The sequence below is a fragment of the Apis mellifera genome, linkage group LG7 (genome assembly GCF_003254395.2).
Source record: "Apis mellifera strain DH4 linkage group LG7, Amel_HAv3.1, whole genome shotgun sequence".
NCBI classification, from domain to species: domain Eukaryota; kingdom Metazoa; phylum Arthropoda; class Insecta; order Hymenoptera; family Apidae; genus Apis; species Apis mellifera.
Genome location: NC_037644.1, coordinates 12,179,322 through 12,201,497, shown reverse-complemented (window position 1 = coordinate 12,201,497; position 22,176 = coordinate 12,179,322). Strand labels below are relative to the sequence as shown.

General features: G+C 33.8%; 3 protein-coding genes and 1 long non-coding RNA gene across 16 annotated transcripts; 3 read left to right on the top strand and 1 right to left on the bottom strand.

The window, feature by feature from the left end:
- Nucleotides 1-278: 278 nt before the first annotated feature.
- LOC408916 (JNK-interacting protein 1) lies at nt 279-8,441 on the bottom strand. 4 transcript variants are annotated; one of them, XM_006568329.3, is made up of 8 exons: nt 8,264-8,441; nt 6,391-6,615; nt 5,125-5,366; nt 4,067-4,342; nt 3,755-3,907; nt 3,378-3,658; nt 3,044-3,222; nt 279-2,763 (listed from the first exon to the last, which is right to left on the bottom strand). In XM_006568329.3, the coding sequence occupies exons 1-8, from the start codon at nt 8,344-8,346 to the stop codon at nt 2,691-2,693; spliced, it is 1,512 nt and encodes a 503-aa protein (XP_006568392.1). In that variant the 5' UTR covers nt 8,347-8,441; the 3' UTR covers nt 279-2,690. The 4 variants fall into 4 exon arrangements, with proteins under 4 accessions (XP_006568392.1, XP_006568394.1, XP_006568393.1 ...); XM_006568331.3 differs by having other exon boundaries at nt 5,125-5,345; XM_006568330.3 differs by having other exon boundaries at nt 6,403-6,615.
- LOC102655868 lies at nt 3,204-8,366 on the top strand. Of its 10 annotated transcripts, none has more exons than XR_003305036.1 (9): nt 3,204-3,333; nt 3,449-3,672; nt 3,768-3,954; nt 4,037-4,336; nt 4,425-4,488; nt 4,801-5,059; nt 5,140-5,997; nt 6,363-6,882; nt 6,979-7,272. It is a non-coding gene; the product is annotated as an uncharacterized LOC102655868 (long non-coding RNA). The 10 variants fall into 10 exon arrangements; XR_003305038.1 differs by having other exon boundaries at nt 4,425-4,647; nt 4,801-4,944; XR_003305033.1 differs by having other exon boundaries at nt 4,425-4,647.
- Nucleotides 8,442-11,895: 3,454 nt separating the features above from the next.
- On the top strand, nt 11,896-16,528 carry LOC411200 (tryptophan 5-hydroxylase 1). Its single transcript, XM_394674.6, has 12 exons — nt 11,896-12,287; nt 12,491-12,595; nt 12,854-13,067; nt 13,643-13,746; nt 13,846-13,913; nt 14,011-14,061; nt 14,642-14,740; nt 14,804-14,850; nt 14,930-15,065; nt 15,264-15,390; nt 15,529-15,758; nt 15,938-16,528. The coding sequence occupies exons 1-12, from the start codon at nt 12,189-12,191 to the stop codon at nt 16,281-16,283; spliced, it is 1,626 nt and encodes a 541-aa protein (XP_394674.3). The 5' UTR covers nt 11,896-12,188; the 3' UTR covers nt 16,284-16,528.
- A 1,442-nt stretch (nt 16,529-17,970) lies between these two features.
- On the top strand, nt 17,971-19,868 carry LOC724436 (phospholipase A2-like). The gene is made up of 4 exons (XM_001120293.5): nt 17,971-18,181; nt 18,277-18,436; nt 19,333-19,485; nt 19,589-19,868. The coding sequence occupies exons 1-4, from the start codon at nt 18,052-18,054 to the stop codon at nt 19,665-19,667; spliced, it is 522 nt and encodes a 173-aa protein (XP_001120293.2). The 5' UTR covers nt 17,971-18,051; the 3' UTR covers nt 19,668-19,868.
- The last annotated feature ends 2,308 nt before the right edge of the window (nt 19,869-22,176 follow it).

The following is a 22,176-nucleotide window of genomic DNA, read 5'->3' as shown; positions in this document are numbered from 1 at the left end:
AAGCAGAAATATAATGATGAATTGGGATCATATACACGTATAACTTGTGTCAAGACTGAATTATCAAGACTTCGTAGAAGGTGGAACATTTTTGTAAATAATACTGCCTGAAAGAAATATATGTAAAAAAAATTATATGAAAATTACAAAGATTACAACCCTCATTTCAAATGTATTTTACTCCTAATCTGTCCTATCTGTTTCATAGAATCTAATGCACGTTCAATATATATTTAATTGTTCCAATATAAAAAAAATTACAATAAGATAATAAAATATTTAAAATTATGAGTTTATATTTTATTACACAACAGGATCTTAAAATAACTGCAAGACCGACCATCCTGCAAAGTATTACAGACCTTATCACATTAAACATCACCATATAACTGATAGCATTTCCTCATATTCTTTCGAGCTGCGATCATTTTATCTTTCTATGTGTATATTTTATAATATTTTATTTGTCCCCGTAAAATTCTTGTTTTTAAACATTTGTTTCTTTCTTATTTCTTTTTCTTCTTCTTTTTCTTTTTCTTTTTTTGAGCATTCATCTAAGAAACAAGTAAATCGTTCCGCTAAGTTACGTAGGATTCATTTGGATCGTGAGTATTGAGAAAAGAACAAATGGCCGACGCTTCCGAAGATATCTCGCGAACGAAAGAAGCGTGTATTTTTCGAGTCGTTCAACTCGAAATATAAACAAGGCCTTTTGTTCCATTTATATACGTATCTACCGAGATAAGAAAAAAAAAATTGATAACAAGGATTTATCCGCTACGAAAATTGTAACTAGGTGTATCTTAATTTATACATATATCGATCGAGCGAAAAATCGAATCGAATCCCCAATCTAATGTATCGACGACAAAACATCGAGAAATTAAAATCGAGAAGAAAGAATATACGATATATGTAACACAGGTTTCAGGAAAAAAATTTTTCTCTTTTTCTTCATCACAATTAAATCGACGTTTTTTTAATTTAAAGTTTTGGAGGTAACGGACATAAATATAGTCAAAGTGATTCGTTTTTTTTTGCATCACGCACCTTTTTATTCTACTCGATGATGCAGTTTATGAAAAAATTCAAGAATAAGTGACTTATACACACGCGGATGATATTAATTTGTACCTGTATGAGAAAATAATCGGAAAGGCACGATACTCGAGGCGATCTCAATCAAAGGCACGTATAATTGATAGACGATGGTGCAGACAAGAGTCTCCTAGCAATGAGTAAGCACTGCAATTTGTCTCTCAATTTTTATTCAACATACTGTATAACCGAGCAGTTCAATACGTGTACAGCGTGGATCAAATCCCAAGCACGTAATCGTATAAATGATAATAGTTAAAAAGATTGATCAATTTTTAATATGTACAAGAGAAGGAAAATAATTTGACAAAATTGATAATAAAGTTTTTTTGGTTATAAGATAAAAATATATCGAAGAAATATTTAATCAGGTAAGAAATTTCGTACGAGACTTATCATGAGACACACGATCGAACATTAGAATAAGAGTGGTACAAATTAATAATCGCGATTATTTATATATTTCTTTTTTTTTTCTTTTTTATATATATTATATTATAGATCGATATTTCATCGTTCGGTGCGTGCGATTTGATTCGTCCTGCCATGACAGTTCGCGAAACGCTGCACAAACGCAGTACAATCGATAGTGATGATCGAGTTTCAGGGAGGCCAATGTGCGTTTCGATCAATCGTCGTTTTGCGATTCGAATCATCCAGAGCTCGCGTAATTGAATAGATCGTTTAAGCCTTATAGTTTACAACGCAATCTATAATTAACGATTCTTTCAAAAAGAAAGATAGAAAAATAGACGTGTCTCTAAAATACAATACAATAATATCTGTTGGCGCGTTTGGAGATGTCGTTTTCTTTCTTTCTTTCACGGAAAACGATATTCTTTCGTTGCCATAATTTAAACGTAATTCGGAGCGAAAGCAAATTCGAAACGTTTAGACGGTCGAAATAAAAATCGATCAGTCGACACGATAAAAAAATTATATATATATATAAAAAAAAAAAGAAAAAAAAAAGAGAGAATTCAAACGAAATTGTTCGATTTTATTTTTATTTAAAAAATAAAACATTGGAACGATCCACACTATTGTCTGTTTTTGTCTCGTTCTACGTGTCGCTATATGGATATTTGGTCGAAGGATCGAAAGGTTAGCGATTAATTCTTATCTGGTAAGTAATTAGTATTAGTAGTTATTTAAATATTAAAGATTTTTTTTTTTCACCCGGAGTTCAAGTCACCGCGTCCCATCGCAGAAATGAAAAGAAACGAAAGTGAGAAAGATTATTGCGATTAATGATATTGTTCGTAGTAGTTTAACGATGGATCGATTCGTGCGTGAATGGAAAGTGACAAGTACGAGTTTGGAAGTGGATAAGAAAGACGAGAAACGATCGAAATATAAAATTATAATAAATTAAATTATAAAATGTTAAAAAACAAAAAATTAGACGACATTGACATAGTCGGTCCCGTCGTGACGCTTCCCGAAGTTGCTCGAAATTGGGTGTTTGATTCGCGTTAATCATTTTTTTTCTTTCAGTTATCTACAACTAAGGGCAGTATGTACATGGGACAAAGGAATGTGAGATTTATCTTTTCCTCCATAGCCGCTATACGACAGGCCAGCAGTATAATCTATTCGATATAAATATCCTCTATCGGGAAAGCAGTCTCGATGAACTTCGTGTAGAACCGATGAAAAGCACGCCTATGAAAAAAAAAAAATATAAATATTGTGCATTCAAATAATAATAATCATAATAATCATCCTTCTAACAATCGTTTTATAAGTTCGAAGATTCTAATTATCATCGTATTGAATGTGGATTTCATACGAAAGTATGAATATAACTTTCGATGAACAAAGAAATTTAAATTAATTTCAATCCAAAATTGATTTTCAGAGAAAAATTAAATGAAATAATGTATTATTCGATGAAGATATAACGAAATAATAATAAGAAGAAAGAATAGAACGATATACATACCCGACAGCTTCGGCAACGGGCCTCGTGGATTCTTGGCCGATGAACACGTGACAAGCGAACCTTTGCAACGTAGGATGCTTCGTGATGAAGCCGAGGTAGCGATGATCGCGAGGATGAAAGGCGCAGAATGAGACATTCTTAAGCGAGTAGAAATAGTCGTGGCAAGGTCCTTGATTTTTCTAAAAGAAACAAGAAAGGGAAAAGAAAAAATGGAACGGTTGAATTATCGAATCGATATAAAGGAAATACTATAATTTTAACGAGAGATTGCGCCACTCTGTATACTTTTCGTTCGTATTATTTAATTTAATTCGAATCGATTGTATTCAATTACCCGTGGTTTACTCCTATCGACCATTCGAAGACCTTGATCGGATACTTCTAAGATACAACTTTGTGAAACAGGTGACTCTTGTGAATTTCCGACGATTCTTCGTACCGCTTGACAAACAACGCCAGTACCTTTGTGTGCCAACGTCTCGACGGAGCCCAAATAACCTAAAAGGTATCGTTCCCTTTTCACTTTTGGTGCCGATGGATCAAAATCACTGTAATCCATGTCGACCGCATAAGCCGAGGGGAAGATACCTTGCCGACCTGTTCTCAGGTTCACACCTTCAATGCGATAAGTACGTAAGAGAAAAAATGATAGGTTATGTGTCGCGTATTTTTAGAGAAAGTCTCGAAAACTTTGATAAAGAGTGTTCGAACCTTCACACCATAGGTCGTCGGCCTCTTTTTGAACGTAAATAGGATCGCCAATTTCAAGATCGATCTCATCGTGGTGTCTTGGCACGAATTTGTGCAATCCTCGATGCGTTGCCTCCAATAGTTCCAGTTGAGTAAACGGTACACCGCCGCTTCCTTCGAAGCGACACGAGAGCATTACGATGAAAATTACAATGAAAATTGTAAGTAACAACAATAATAATTTTATCAATCGTTATAAAGAAATATAAAAATTTCTATCAAATAAGCGTTATTTTTGCGTAGCAAGTTTGCCGTAAAACGAGAAAAAGTCACCTGGTGTACTACTCGGCGAGACAGAGTCCGTGTTCTGTAATGTGTTACAAGGTATCGGCGATACACTTTTTGGCCCATTTTCTGGCGAGTGAGCAGTGGAATGGCCACTGTCGGTGGCCATTCGCTCGCTGTCGGGCGAACTGTCCTCGTGACGGAGCCTTGAATGACATTTTCGTAAAACTAAATGCGGTCGGCTGGAATTAGAACCAGTTGCTGCGTTCAATTCGTCTGCCAGAGACGACGAGGACTGCATAGACGTTTGTCCAATAGGTAGAGCTGGAAGAAAAATGTTTTAAATTTATAAAATTATTCCAACGAAACGAACGATAATTCAATTGTATATAATTTTGAATTGAAGGGAACGAATGAAACGAATGACTACCTTCTTCTGAAACAACAACAACAAGATGCTCGAAGAAAGCGTGAGAACTTTATATATTCTGCTTCTGAATGTATATAAAAAAAATCATTGCGTAATCATAACGCATTTGATACATATCATTGTATAACTACAAATATAACCAATCGTAACTGCATGTAAGTCATGATCAGATGTATGGATCTCAAACAAGTGGTATGACGTAAGTTAAATGTCATTATGGATTTTCTTTCGCTGCGGTCGTCGATTCTGCGGTTAAATATGCGGTGATTGTCAGTGATCGGTGAATCGCAATAGATGATGAGAAGCTTATAACGATATGATAAATATTCACTCGTGATATGTTTGATTGCAGACTTGGATATTTAATTTGGAGCCTCGTTTTTCAATCTTCAACAATCCCTCTTCCTTTTACCAACCTTTCTCGATAAAAGATGCTGAAGAAATCATTTATTTATATCATTGTCTATCATATTCTTTCTCGCGAGGAAAACACGAGGTAAATGTATAATAATAATAAAGCTATGATGAACGAGTTTTCCAATGAGCTATCGCTTCTACTCTGTCTTACAATATACATAACTTAAGAAGGATTTGATTTACTCGAATTTAAGGTGAGGTAATCTAATCTAGGATACAATATAAACATCGGTATTATTTACATCTTTAATTCTCTTACATTTCTTCGTTTTAGGGATTTCCGGTAATCTTCGACGTCTGCGCTCGGTGCTACCGCTTCCGGGACGATTCGAGGGCACATGTTCCGGTGTCGGCCAGGAACTCAAACTCGAACAGGAATCCCCGACGTCGCTGACTACGCTATCTCTACCACCGTTACCGGATCCGGTAGTGCTACCTCCACCAGGACCCGGTCCACCGACGCCTGCTGATCGACCCCTGCTGCTCAGTCCACCGAACAAGCTAATGTCACCCAAGGGTAGTTGTGTAGTGAGCTAAGCTACCTTTCACCATGCCATTTAAAGTGTGTAGGTTGTACTTCTTTTTTTTTTTCTTTTTGTTTGTTTTGTTCTTGGAATATCCGCTACCACTACCAAGTTACACAAGATCACAATTGAGAACGGATCACAAGGTTTGATTTTATTTTTTGAAAAGCATCAAATAGAATTTCTTGAACGAATAATAAATATTTCTTTTTCTTTTCTTAGCAAATTTAATTCGATCGATATATACGAGGTTTTCGAATTACATCCGTCATTATAGGTTATGTCGTGCAATTTGTTCTCAATGTTTCGACTATATAAAGGGATTTTTACTTCTTCTGTAGATGCAAGACACACATGATATCGAACTATCCTAGTTGTTTAAATACAATGGTGACGTGCAAATTTGCCTGAACCATAATGCATTTTTAAAATGCGTATATCGATAGATAAATGAAAAAGTATCGATAGCTTTTTTTTAAACGAAATAGAGAACGTTTGGAAATAATTATAACCTTCTAGATCTATGAAAGGAAATTTGAGAATGTTTCGTATTGATGTTAAAACGGGTACATACTTCTTGCATGCAAGTTATGCTCAAAAAAATAAAGGTTTGTATTAGATGCAAGATTAAATTTTTGAATATATTCTCAATCAATGCTAATGATATATGTAATTAATTGAAGGTAAAAAATAATTCAGAAGTTACACTTTCGAAGTAATTAGAGATAATTATAATTATTCGCTTCGAAAATTATAATTAAAACTCGATATATTCCTTCAAGCAAATCCTCTAATTATTTTGAATAAAAGTTCAAGACGAATTATTTAAAACTTCAATTTACATCGTGTCAATGATATATTACATGACACGTAGAAAAAAAAAAGTTTTGACCAAATAATAATTCGATAATTTCTCAGTATCACAGTCTTTAAAGCAAGTACATAAGTTTAATAAAAAAATCTATCTTTGCAGGCCAAAGAAGAAGTAGGTTAACACTTACGAGGTTACCAACCTAAAGTCGCTATCAGCTACAATGGAACAATTATGATCAAGATCCTCGCTGTCATCTCCAGAAGTATGCCCGCTTTGGTTATCGTGCCGATGAATGACCACCACTTCCTCATCCTCGGAATCGACAGCAACTCCGTCGCAAGATCTCTCCACCTCCGCATCGCTATCCTGCGACGAGGTCGGCGAATCGTCTATCATCACATCGTGGACAAGCCTATTTCGAATGATAATTTGGAAAATTAATTAATTAATCGTTCAAAACGCAGAAAAATTTAGGTAGAAATTTTTTAACCGAGATCGATACGTCGTGTTTTGATACATCTTCTGTAAAAACGGTTTTAAAAGTCAAGTATATCCAAGTTGACAACGAATTATCATAAAATGTCACTCGTGATATATTGTTGCAGACTTGGATATTTAATTTGAAGCTTCATTTTTTAATCTTATATATAATCAAGAAATACTTGAATTCTATTAACAGGTAAATGAAAATGTTATGTTAATCTTGGTACATGTATATATATCTTTTATATTTCAATGTTATTTATTTAGTTAAAAAAAAGAATCCGTATTTCAGTTGCTTGAGAGATGAAACAGTTTATAAATTTAATTATTCGTTGTAATCAAACGAGAACAAATAATCGTTTGAAGATTACAAACAATTTATTGTTGCAAATGGAAGACGAAGGATTAGATAATTAAAAAATTGGGATGCATCCATGAATAGCCGTGTGTTTTATTTGTTGAGCAAGTAATTAAGACTGACAGATAAAGTGAAAACGATTTCACATACGCGGCAGACTTCAATCGATTTTATTTCGCACCGTTTTAATGCACATGTGCATTCATAAATAAAGAAAATTGTCATCTATACGTTGCATTTTCAATCCACGATCGATACGTATAATTTATAGACTAGAAAAACTATCCATTTTTAAAATATCCAGTTTTTAAAACGTGGATTTAAATTATCTGTTAACGTTTGAAATTAAAAAGAAAAAATTATTATATGGAATAACACGTCAAATATAAAATGATGTAAATAAAAGAGAAGAAAAATTAATTAAATAATAACACATGTATTAATTTCATAAAGTAAGGAACTATTAATCAATTTGTTTGGATCCAGTCAAATGATCCAGCAGCATAGACCGCACCTTGCACAGTCTTTTCAATTTAATTTCTTACTACTTTAATCTTTTCTCGAATATGCTATAAAACCAAAGTAGTGCTAAACAATAAATTGATGATTTTTATTAGATACATTAAGTTATTCATTAAGTTATAGAAACAAGCTGCAAAAGCACAATGACAATTATAACATAGAATGATAAAAAGAAAATCACAAGCATTCTTATACAAACGAATAAGATTGATAAGAATCAGAAATTAAATCAAACGAATTCCCTGTTATCATTGCAATTCCACTGCATCATGAAAATTGACACGTTGATTCCAAATGTCATCAATTAAATCCATTTCGTAACCACGTTTCTCATCATTTCCCTAATGTTTCATGACTCAACCTGAAGGAAATACGGTCACCCATTACAGCAACCAGAAACCCTGTCACAACGTCGATAACGCAACCCCCATTCAAGGTGTCCCTTTACGTCAAAGGTCGCCTCAAATCGGTCATTGTACCAAAAAACGTTCCGTCTAAAAATCCATATCCCAATATACAAAATAAAAGAAAAAAAATAAAAAAAGGAGATAGACATCGAAACCCACATTGCGATAAACGATGTCATCGATGCTCTATCCGAAGAAGTATACATTTTCAAGAGCTTTCCTAACTAAGGATCCCAACTAACATTCCCTCCTACTTTCAGATACGAAAAGAAAATTCGGATTACGCTCACGTGTAATTGGAGAGCGGTGCCTTGAGATGCTGCGGAAGCCTTTCGAAGTAATGTCGAAATTCCTCGAACTCGGTGTCGGCCATTTCTCCCGGTGAACCGATGAAAAAACACGGCGTGGGGTCGATCCTGAAGGCGGCCGTGACGGCCTGGAGGAGAGCTGCTCGTCGACCCCCGGAAAGTAGAGGCAAGATGTCGCTCACGTTAGAGACGACGACGGCCGAGCACCAACGCTTCGACGCCGCTCGTGACGTCCCCCTATTGATTCCTGCGTGGTTGGGCGTCGCGCATCCGATGATTTTCCGTGGACGCGCCGCCAGGAAATCGAACGGGAGAAGCCGAGGCCTGAAACGCCTTGGCCGCGTATACGCCTTTGCCCGATTTAATATTTCAATCGGGCCAACCCGATCGCGCCGCCTCGAGACTCGCGCAAACCAACATATTGATACGTTTCGTACGATCCACAGTTTTATGTAGCTTGGAGAGAGAGCGAAATCGCTCTTTGGATAAGGAAAAACCAGGGAATCGAATCGGTTCGCGAGTTCTTCCCCTTAGTTAAGAAGCCTTTTAACGCGTTTCAATGCTATAAATTGAGAAGAGTAGAATTTCTGTTCGTAAGAGTTTATCCCGGGGATAGAGCAATTCGAGATAAACTTTTCACTTTAATTCTGATGATGGAAATGGACATTGAAAGAAATGTATTGAATATGTTTTTTATTGCTAGGAATATGCATATGTATATAGTATATGTATATATGCTTGCTATAAGAATTCAGTAAAATAGGAACATATATATATATATCAAGGAGAAATATTAGATGTGTAAATGCAATTTCATTGTGGATGAATTATTTATAAATATCTGTATTATAATTATATTTATATATATGTTTTCTATATAGAATATAAGAAGCTATAAGAATTCAATAAAATAGGAACATATATATCAAGGAAAAATATTAGATGTGTAAATGCAATTTCATTGTGGATGAATTATTTGTAAATATTTATATTATAATTGTATTTATATATATGTTTGCTATAAGAATTCAGTAAAATAGGAACATATATATACATATCAAGGAGAAATATTAGATGTGTAAATGTAATTTCATTGTGGATGAATTATTTGTAAATATCTGTATTATAATTATATTTATATATATGTTTGCTATAAGAATTCAGTAAAATAGGAATATATATATATATCAAGAAGAAATATTAGATGTGTAAATGCAATTTCATTGTGGATGAATTATTTATAAATATCTGTGATTTGTATTTGTTTAGATAAATTGGATTATAATTTTGTAGGTATTTTAGATAAGTATAGAGAGAGAGGAATACAGTAGTTGATAGAGAGAATAATTAATACTGGTTAATCGAGTTAAGAGCGTTTAAAGTTTAGCTTTTACGCAATTGAACTCGTGATTTTCTTCTTGCGATTTCTTGAATCAAAATTTAGTTTAGTTTATTCGCTTACGTAAAAAACTGTCTATAAGAGACTAGTACATGATTTTCATTGCATTGGATCCGCGCCAAAATTAAATTGGTTCGAAAATCTGCCTATAATAGAACCGCTATATAATATTAGCGTCATTTTCAATTTATTCCATGTAAATGAGATATTTTTCTTTTTTTTTCCAATTCTTAATTTTCATTCATTCTTTTTCCTGTAAATAACTTCTTTGTTCGAATCAGTAGCCCACTTATTCGTGCTAAGAGCACGATCCAAAAGGATCTTTCTCTCGGCAAACAATCGTCTTGTCCTGTATTTACTTCCTCTTCCACTTTTCGCTAATCGATTAAATCTTTTAAAAAGCTCGATTTGTATCAATACTTTGGTACAGAGAATTCAGAAGAAAGTTGAAATGTAATTTATCGATTAATGATTTGATGAAACAAAGAAGTATATCTTTAAAACTAAATCAATATATATTAAAATCTAAGATGTTGGATAATTATGCAAAAATATACACATGGCTCGATAACCTTTTCAAGAATATTATTTATAGAGAGAACCAATATGTATCGACCAATATGATTCTGCAAATTTCCCTGGAAAAATAATACTTGTATTCACAAAAAAAAATTATAGAGTATAAATTTTCCCAAGAGGATTTTTTTTATTCTCCGTACAAAAATCATATTTCTATCTCAATTATTCGACAATGCGTTGAACGCTTTAAAGTTATTCGCGATACAATGGAGACAAATTACGAAAGTTCAAGTTTTCGCTCAAAGGATGATGTAAGATACGAGATACAATGTTTCGTAGATGAGAAGTGAATTTCTAAGATGCGGGTACGACAAGAAGATACGATTCAATAATATTCTTATTATTATTATTATTTTAATTATTAATTGTAAGTTTTTTGATCAATCCTTCTTCGAACAAATTTTCTCGTGTTAGAAAACATTTGTAATTAATTTTCAATCTTTTATCAGATCAACACGAAATGTCATATTGAAAGCGATCGTCGTCATCTTCGACAGAACACGATACGAAGTTTCTTGATCAAATTGTTTATCAATATCATTGATAAATAAAACTGGACGGGAGAAGCGATTTAGAGGGTCGATAAAACATCCCCCCTGCCCGCTGATCGAACGATACTCTCAATTCTCTTAATGCCAGAGGAACGGTTGCGGTATAATTCAGCAAGGGGTGGTAGCTGATAGTGGTAAGTGATGGACATTGGTAATGTGCTGCATCTGCTTTGCCACGAGCGTGGTCGGAGCCGCTTTTATTAAACGCGCTCTTTGTTCCGTTTGGAAAAAGAAACACGAAAGCTGGAACGATTGTCTTTCCAAGGAAGAAAGAAAGGAAAGAAGAAAAAAAAAGAAGAATTAAATAATCCCACCCTTCGAAAAGCACTTTTCTCGTTCAAGGATATAGTCGGTTTATATCTAACAATATATATATTGTTCCTCCAACTTCGAATTATTGGATTATTGATATGTATAAATATTAATATATATTATAATACATTGCGCAACATTTTGTCGCATATATTTGAAACGAAAGGTAAATTAAAATTAATCTGAATTTTAAGTTTCGTACTTATGGATAAATTAATAATCTTATTCAATTATTATCAATATTTATTTATCGTGAAATCGAAGCAAAGGTATTATAATAATAATAATACAATTGCACACAATGACGCAACAATCCTCCCTAGAATTGTATCAAATCTGACTGATTTGTTGGATCCGTGTCTTTTCCTCGGCGGAACTAATTTCGCTTGGCCCAGAAAACCAGTGAGAAGAACCCGTTTCAAAGTCATCGAAAAAGATTCGATTCTTTGAATGAAGGAGGAAGAAAAAAAAAAAATAGTGTTCCGAGGACCTTGCAATTTCATCGCGTCGAAGAAACCACCCCACAGTTTCGTGGACTCCAGTGACGTCACGTGAGGAAGATATCCTGGAACCGGCACGCAACGTCGCCGTTTGAACGAGGGGGGTTGAGCCTCAACAACGCTCCTCTTCAACCCCCGGATTGAAAAGTCTTGTATCCGACCAATGGGGGAACTTCGTGCCGCTGTGCGTCGACCAATCGCGAACAGATGGTGATTGAGGAAGGCGCGTGGACGGAGGGGACCGAGGTCTTAAGAAGAGCGGAGGATACCGGTACCGGGACACTGTTGCTCGCGTGGTCCTTGAACGAGGCGAATCATTGAACTTGCTCTTTTTTTTAATTTCGGAGGAGGAATTGTGCCGGTGTTGTAACTTAAAAAAATAAGCATTATTGAGAGTTGGAAGAGTAGAAATATTAATCTAATAGAAGATTAAGTAGAAGATAGTAGTAGATAGTTTTTATTTAAATAGTATAATAAGAGTATTTCGTGTGAATATATCTTCTTTCCTATCTTGTTTCTCTCTCGAAGGAAAGATTGTAATATTGGTTGTTGTCTATTGTCTAATTATGAGTGGTTCTGGAAAAGGTCTTCTCGGGGTGTGGTTGTACAGAAGAGGCGACAACTGGGCCATTAAAGAAGGAAGCCCCATTCACAAGTCGAGTGATGTTTGTATTCGAAATTGGTTATGTATATATTCTTGTATATTTGCTCTTTTACTTTTCTTTTCTTATACATGGACGTGTATTTTCATTTTCACGAAAAATTGTTATTACTGATCTTTTATTAGTGAGATATAACGTTAATAAGTAAAAGAGAGAAGAAATGGTAGATAACGTAAAGCGATAGATACGTTCTTTCGTTCGTTCAGATCCCCATGGTCGAGCGCAAATCGAACAACGACAACAAGAACTCCGTCGTTTTTTCGTTGAAGAATCAAATCGGCGGCTTGGCACGAGCATTGCAAGTTTTTCAGGTATACGATATTTAACGATAAAACGATTATAACGATTGAAACGATTATAATTTTATTTTTCTACGTAAAAAATAACGTGACGATAATCTTGTGTTATTCTTTTTAAAAAAAAGTATCTCTTAAGAAATATTCGAGCGTAAAAAAGTTTTTTAAAATTGGTAAAAGTTTCTTGGTAAAAGAAAAAGAAAAGATGGAAGATAAGTTGTTAAGTTTATGATGGAAATTTATATTTTCTCGATGCGATTTTCTCGTACGAAGGATTTGGGAGTGAATGTGATTCACATCGAGTCACGGAAATCGGTGCGCCGCGGCTCGGAATACGAGATCCTCGTCGATGTCGAGTGCGATTCGAAAAGGATGGAACAGTTGACGAGAATGTTGAGCCGAGAAGTTGCCGCAATTAATTTGGCGCAATACGAGCAAATGGGAAGTATCCCTCACGCTCCATCCCTTTCCGCAGCCCCAAGTTTCGGTAAGTCATCCTACATTCGGATATATATTCGTAACCAAATTATTCCCAGTCATTTCGAAATACTGCGAAATAATCATTTTTTTTCTAAAGGAAATTTTTATATGAAATTTCGGATATATTCGTAACCAAATTATTCCCAATAATTTCGAATGAACTGCGAAATAATTTATGAAATAATAATTTTCTTTTTCTCAAAGGAAATTTCGAATATATTCGTAACCAAGTTATTCCCAATAATTTCGAACGAACTGCGAAATAATTTATGAAATAATCTTTTTTTTTCCAGGAAGGAAATTTTTATACGAAATTTCGGATATATTCGTATCCAAATTATATTATTCCCAATAATTTCGAATGAACTGCGAAATAATATTTTTTTTTCTCAAAGGAAATTTTTGTACGAAATTTCGGATATATTCGTAATCAAGTTATTCCCAATAATTTCGAATGAACTGCGAAATAATTTACGAAATAATCATTTTTCTTTCAAAGGAAATTTTTAAACGAAATTTTCTTCTTCCAAAGTAATTTCGAAGATTAATTATTATTCGTATCTTTTCGTATTGTTTCATCAGATTTCAGCGAGGTAGATATGCCATGGTTCCCACGAAAAATATCGGATCTAGATCAGGCTCAAAACGTGCTCATGTACGGATCCGAATTGGACGCAGATCATCCCGTACGTTCTCCTTTTTCCGAGTCGATCAAATTATTTTCTTCTCTTTTCGAGATAGGATAATTAATTTAACGTGATTATTATTCGATTGAATATTTTCAGGGCTTCAAAGATCCGATCTATCGCAAACGTCGGGTACAATTTGCGGATATAGCGAACAATTACAGATAGTACGTTAATTAATTAATTAATTATAATCAAAACTCAATGTTGTAGGAAAGAAGGAATGATCGTTTATCAAAACGTATTTCATCAATTCTGTTTCAGCGGCCAAGCGATTCCTCGAGTTCAGTACACTCAGGAAGAGATCAAGACATGGTCAGTCCAAATTTTCCTTTCGATTTCATTTCGTATCTTTAACGCGTATTAAAGCAATAATTTTCGAAAGGAAAAAAAAAAGAGAAAAAAAGAATGAAAAATAAAGTTCGAGATGAGAGAAAAAGAGAAAAAGAAAAACTTGCTCTCGTTACTCGAAAATCTTACGTACGTGCTTCGACGAACGCGAAGCTAATCGATGACGAGAAAAAGATTCTTCGATTCTTTCTAGGGATATCTTCCTAGGGATTTTGCCTTGCAATTACGAAACAATATCCTAATCCAATATAACTAGGAAAAAGTTTTCCTCTCCTTGCACAACGAATGAACAAGAGCCAAGATTGACTCGCGTTGAATACGCCCCTTAATTGTCCTCATTTAATTTATCCTCACGATCTTCGACCGACTTCTGTAATTCAATTTATCCTTCGATGTATAGAGGAGAATGATAGATAAATAATCTACGTTTAAGGCGTCTACTAAGATGATATTTTAGAATGAAATAAACATCTTAACAACAATTATTTATTTATTTATATACACAATATATTTGTATGAATAATTTTATATTTATTTATTCTAGGGGAACCGTTTTTCGTGAATTGCATCATCTTTATCAGAAACACGCTTGCAACGAATATCTTGAGAATTGGCCAAAATTGGTGAAATATTGCGGTTATAGGTAAATATTTATATGAAATCGAAATCTATAAAATATAATTGATATTATATATATAATTGACAGAGAGGATAATATACCACAGTTACAAGATGTAAATGTTTTCTTGAAACGTAAGTAAACGATTATGATTAGAAAATGGATTAAAGTGAAAAAACGAAAAAAAAGAATATCGTTTGCAATTACCATTAGGCACCACTGGATTTCAACTTCGACCGGTGGCTGGCTATCTATCACCGAGAGACTTTTTGGCTGGCCTCGCTTTCCGAGTATTCCATTGCACTCAGTACATTCGACATTCGTCCGATCCCTTTTACACACCTGAACCGTAAGCGATTGGAAATCATATCGTAGAAATAAAGAAGATAAAAATAAATAATTATTTTAAAATCGTATAAAACATAATAATGACAATAAGACAGGTAATGCTTGTGTAATCTTTGTTAATTTCTCTCTCTCTCTTTCTTTTTCTCTCTTTCTCTCTTTCTCTTTTTTCTCTTTTTTAATTCTTTTCAATCGTCCATAGAGATTGCTGTCACGAATTGTTGGGTCACATGCCGCTACTAGCGAATCCAAGTTTCGCCCAATTCTCGCAAGAGCTTGGACTGGCTTCGCTCGGAGCCTCGGACGAGGATATCAATAAATTAGCAACTGTAAATATTTCACTCGAGAAAATTCCTTAACCTCGTCAAAAGTTTAAAATAAAATAAAATAAGGGTTTACCTCGCTATAGTAAAGTATGATTGGAATTTTTTTTCTTTCTTTTTTAATTCACGTTTCTTTTTTTACAGCTTTATTTCTTTACTGTGGAATTTGGATTATGTAAACAAGATGGCATACTTCGCGTTTATGGCGCTGGTTTATTATCTTCCGTCGCGGAACTGAAACACGCGGTCTCCGTTCCCGAGAAAACTTTCCGATTCGATCCGGAGATAACTTGCAAGCAAGAGTGTATCATCACTGCGTTCCAAAATGCTTATTACTATACGGACAGTTTTGAGGAGGCGAAGGAGAAGATGCGGTAATTCGTTACGAAATTCAAAAAAAAAAAAGAAAAAATATAAATATAATATATATACATATATATATATATATATATATATAATATAATATATATATGATAAAATATAAATATATATATAAATTTTGATGTGACGAAAAAATGGACGAGGATATTGACACCTGTCTTTTATTTTTTAGAGCATTTGCGAACCAAATACAACGGCCATTTGGATTACGTTATAATCCTTATACGCAATCGGTGGAAGTGTTGACGGATGCTCAAAAGATCACGGCAGTGGTGAGTGAGCTGAGAGGTGATCTTTGCATCGTTTCGAACGCCCTCAGGAAGATACAAGAGCAGGATGATACGGTGGACATTGAGAGAATAACCAATCTTTTAACTCAAGGAATCGAATTGCCTCAGGATACTTCGTCTTCCGATAGCGATATCGATAAAAGTCCTAATGTCGAGACACCGGAAATATCGGTACGAAGTCAGAATAATACGTATTCCGATGATAATATAATCAATGCTCAAGATTAAAAATTTGTTTCATATGTAATTGAAATTTGACGTGCATAGTGAATTATTGTTAGAAAAATTGTTTCTTTTTCTTTCTATATATATATATGTTATGTATAGTCTGCGAAGAAAATTATTAAAATTAGATAAATGTTTTATTGAAATGAATGTAAATCGCATAATAGATTCTTTATGCTTGCAAAAAATTATATTTAAATGATGTTGTTAAAGTTATACGTATGAAAAATAATAAAAAAAAATTATATAAAGTATAATAATTGGATATTATTGTTATACCTATATTATATTTATTAAACGATTAAAACATCAAATTAAATAAAAGTAGTAATTTGTAAGTAATTTTTAGATTTTTAATTAATTAATCGGAAGGACAATTGAAAAATTAATTAAAATATAAGAATTCTCTTTTCAGCGAATAAATTTTGTCGAATAGTATAGACAAGGAGAGCAAATAACAAGAGAAGGATAGAAATAGGATAAAAATTCGGAAATCAGCGCCATCTCTAGAGTGCCTCAAATGAAACTCAAATATAGACAAGGAGAACAAATAATAAAGAAGGATAGAGAGAGAATAAGAATTGATCATCAACGCCATCTCTTGAAGAACGAAGACATTTCTTCGAAGGGTCGGTAAGAAAGGATAAGAATTGAGGTTTAGCGCCATCTTTCGAATATTAGAACAAAAATGCTGAAAACGTGTTTCTTGAAGTTTCTTAAACTATTCCACAGATGGCGCTTAAGGTCAATTCCCATTCTATCTCCATCCTTCTCTTCCTATTTTCCGTCCTTTTTTACGAGTTTCATTTGCGGCACTCTAGAGATGGCGCTGATTCCCGAATTTTTACCCTATCTCTATCCTTCTCTCACTAATTCACCCTCCTTGTCTATACTCGTTCTGTCAAACACGAAATACGTGACGTTTGATCATACATACTTTCATAATTTTCCTCTTATAATGTGTTTCAATTTTCAATATAAAAAATTGTTTATTTTACAATATATCTGTAGAATTTCATTCCTCAACATATAACATGTATATTCGGATATATAAAATCTTTTGATGACAATGCAGTTAAGATTGAAACGAATGAAAATTTAAACCGATGGAGACTGGCAACAAAGAGAGAACCTTAAGGTGCGTTTCAAGCGTTCGGAAAAGAACGAAGCGAACAAAGTACGAAATTACGAATATCGTTAAAAATCGTATCGTTCGAGTCGTGCGCGAGCTATAAAAATTCTGAAATTTTGTAAAAAAAAAAAAAAATTCTGTATCTACCTCGCGATCATTTTTTTATTTTCGCACCGTAGAGTTGAGATAATAATCATTACGCGCGAATACAAACACACGGTAACGTGTTTATCTTTCAACTGTGCGCATAAACAGACGCCAACGTTCAACGCGTTAAAATTACGAGCTCACATTTCAACCTATCTATGGATTCCTGTGTAACACGTGGATTATTCCAAATCCAAGCCATAAACTATTCTCTCTTTCGAATAGTTTCTCTTCCTTCTTTCTTTTTTTTTTTTTTTTTTGCTTTTGAAATTTTATTCTTATCGTCGGTCGCGATTTTTAATTTTTCACGATTTCAGATTAAAAAACTGTCGTAAAAGGAGCGAAGATTTTAATAAAATGGAAGAACAGCGCGTTCCTGTTCTCTCTCTCGTGACGATCGTCGAAACGAAGTCTCTTTTCTCTCGTTTCTCCTAAAAAAAAAAAAAAAAAAAAAGAAAAGAAAAGACACTCTCTTCTTATCGCTGTTCCACGATGCGCGTTCTTCACTCGTTTCTTCTTCTCGTTCTCTGCCTGTTCCTCCACGTTTCTGCGCGGGAATGGGAGATTCAACACAAGGAGGCCGACGATGAGATTCAGGAACGAATCAACACAATTGTACCAAGTAAGTGCACGGACAAGTGGTACAAGTGGTTGATTATTTGTCGATGAATTTTTCACACTTATATGTTCTTTCCATTCCCTTCGAAACGGTGACAGGTACGAAGTGGTGCGGGCCAGGTAACAAAGCGAAAAACTACAACGATTTGGGATTCAATCACATAACCGACGCCTGCTGCAGGGAGCACGATTACTGTCCCGATAGCATCAAGGCTTTGAGAAGAAAACACAATCTGTGGAACGCAAGCTTATTCCTCAGGTTCTTTTTTCTCTCTCTCTTCTTAACTTAATTCGTGCACTTTCCCCCACTCTTCTCCTTAACTTCCTATATGTTTTCTTCAAAGCATCCGATATAATACTTCTTTTCTTCTATGATCCTCGATTCTTCGAATTAATTTTTTCCTCTTCTTCTTTTCTTCTATGATCCTCGATTCTTCGAATTAATTTTTTCCTCTTCTTCTTTTCTTCTATGATCCTCGATTCTTCGAATTAATTTTTTCCTCTTCTTCTTTTCTTCTATGATCCTCGATTCTTCGAATTAATTTTTTCCTCTTCTTCTTTTCTTCTATGATCCTCGGTTCTTCGAATTAATTTTTTCCTCTTCTTCTTTTCTTCTATGATCCTCGGTTCTTCGAATTAATTTTTTCCTCTTCTTCTTTTCTTCTATGATCCTCGATTCTTCGAATTAATTTTTTCCTCTTCTTCTTTTCTTCTATAATCCTCGATTCTTCGAATTAATTTTTTCCTCTTCTTCTTTTCTTCTATGATCCTCGATTCTTCGAATTAATTTTTTCCTCTTCTTCTTTTCTTCTATGATCCTCGGTTCTTCGAATTAATCTTTTCCTCTATCATTTCCTACGATGAAACGAATACAACTTCAATTTTTCCCAAGCCTTCCCTTTCTCACGCGATGACAAATGAGCGATCATTCTCTCGAATGGCGACTCGTGAATCTTCGATTTATTTTTATTTCTCTTCGATCAGAGTGATTCGTTCGAAGTGTAGATCAGACAGAGAGGATTATTAATCGAGTCACACGCTTAGGAAACTCTAATATGTTATTCAGTGAATCACGAATCCATCATCGATGGATTTTCAATTGAAGGAAGGACGTTTTTAAAAAAATTAATCTAATTAAAAAAATTTGTCGAACAGGTCAAAATGCTCGTGCGATCATAAGTTCTACAAGTGTCTGAAGAATTCGACAGAGCTAATTGCTGTCGGTATAGGTAAAGTTTACTTCAACGACATAATAATTCCAAAATGCTTCGAACTTGAACATCCTATCATCGGTTGCAAAAAATACGAGTAAGTGGAAGGATGAATAATTTATAATTGTATGGAATTGTTTTCGTTTCGAGTTTATTTCTATAATTTCTTTTTTTTTTTTTTTTACAATTTTTTTTCCTAGAGATTACCGTTGCATCAAGTATATTGTGGACAAGAAAAAGCCGAAGAAATATCAATGGTTCGATCTTCCCAGCTTTTGATTATACAAATTAACCTCCTTCGATTCTTATTTTTCATTCGATTGAATATCGTAATATTTTACTTTGGAAACAAATTTTTCAATCTGTCAAATTTACCTAAATGCACCATGTGAAACGAATTTTTTTGTTTGTGTATCTTGTATCAATCCTTTGAGAATTAAGATCAAATTAAAAATTGTACGCTATCGAATTTCGAAGAAAGATTTCTCATTTCTTCTTCAAATGTATGTATATATATATATATATATATAATTGAAGAATATTCTTGTTTATTGTGAAATAAATTTAACATTTCTAACAATCATAGAATTATATGCGAGATTCCTAATTTAACGTTTAGAATTCGAATTTTCTTCTGTCGAAAAAGGAAAAAAAAGGACGTCAAGAAATAATAAGAAATGCACGTTTACGCCCGGTATTTATTTTAACATTCAACTGACAACAATATATATATGTACAGTTTTACGTATACGTAATATCAGTGTATATATATTCATTATATTTATATATAATTGTAACATTAGCTACCGTCCCCGTCGCACACCGTCCTTTTATTATCTTATTCGTTATTGCGCAAGCTACATCGAAATTATGGTTGCCTTAATTTCTTACGATGTGTCAAATTGATAAAACTCGAGTGACGCGAATCATCGGTCGAAATCTTCGCTTCGATCTCTTTCCAATAAATACGCGAATCTTTTTCCTTTTTTTTTTTCTTTCGATTCGCTTTTAAATCGAGTTTAATTCGCGCCCTAAATATGGATGGAAATGACCTCCTCGTTCGTACGCATTCTGAACCGAACAGGGCACAAAATTAAAAGTAATTAGTGACAATAATAATAATAAAAAAGAGATTAAACTCAGAGCGAGAGTTGGTAAGTCAGAGGTATGAAACTTATATTTGTATAAATTTAATTATAATGAATACTATATCGATATTACATTTTTAGCTATCCTCCTGATTAAACACGGGATAATTTCTAGATACGATTATTATTGATACGTTTCATCGATACTCTTTGTTCGCTCCACCGATGTGAAATGTATTTTCTTGATTCCTCGAACGGATGGTAAAATCGGAAAATCAATGTAGAATTGTGCGTTGAACAATTCGTTTATTTTTTAAAAAAAATTTTCCTCCCTTAATTATTGTCCATTAATTATTGTCTTATTATTAGTAGTATGCGTAAATGATATTCATTGCATTTTTATATATATATGCGTTTAGTTAAATATCATTTATATGTTCAGTTCGATAAGTTGATTAACTAGGCTGCGGATTTTTATGCAAATACATATTTTTCGTATCGTGAAGATGCGAAGAAGAGATGCTTTTGATACGTTCTTTAAATACGAGCAATCGTCGCTTAGTTTATTTCAAAATTCGATTAAAAGCGTATTAAAATTAGAAAAAAAATTGAACCGTTATAATTGCAAAAATAATGACTTCCGATCAACGAGTATTAACGATCATTAGAGGCGCGAAACCTTATCATTTAAAACGCTTTTTGATTCATCTCGATACGACTTCCGATTCTCGAGATATCATCGTGTAAAGAAGAAGGTATTTATTTTTCAATCGTTTATCTTAAATTGTTAAAATTAAGGAAACTTTGAATTGCTATAACTTGGAAGATAATTCCTTCCCATCGACGAATAAACGATCATTAGAAACGAAAAACCTTGCTCTTTAAAACTCTTTTTCGTTTATCTCAATACAACTTCCGGTTGCCGAGATATCATCGTGTAAAGAAGAGGATAATTTTTAATCGTTTACTATCTCCGTCATTGTCGCTTACTCGGACCTCTCGCTTCTCCTTGCTAACCTAACCTCCAAACGAGTGGCCGTAGTATACGAATCCTGGAAGAATGTTTCACGTGTTTCTAGAAAAAAATATACATCACTAACATCCGTTCATAATCTCTGTGCTGTGTTAAATGTAATGAAAACTTTGAATGCTCGTACCTCGGCAATCGATTGAAATATCGGGATAAAACAAAAAGTGATTTGAACGACACGATCTCTTCCATCCTTCGGCTGTGTTTTAACCTAACATATGTACGTAACGTATTTCTCTTTGTTTTAGATTTCGCATAAAGATCCATATAGTCATTTACACTGCATTCGCGTTATAATTTAAATAGTTAAACGCACTGTATAAACTTTTGAGTAACCGTTCGAGGCTCAAGAATAATTATGTTACGGGGAAACAAGAAACTTATATTCGAGTGAATAATTTTATCCGAGATTCGTACGTTTCGCAGTTTGTGGGAGGGAAACGTCCACGAAACATACGTGATATAGTGAAAGAAACGTTTGTACTATTCATTGCAACGGTGTTTCACGCGGCAACTCCTTGTCCCGCAAGTTATTGTCTGTTTACAGTTTTTTTAAAAGACACTTCAACAATTATTTACAATCGAGCTACTGTATAATACGGATAATTAATATAATATACGAGTACAATTAAATCACTAAATCGATTCAGGAGCAACATAATAATTAATC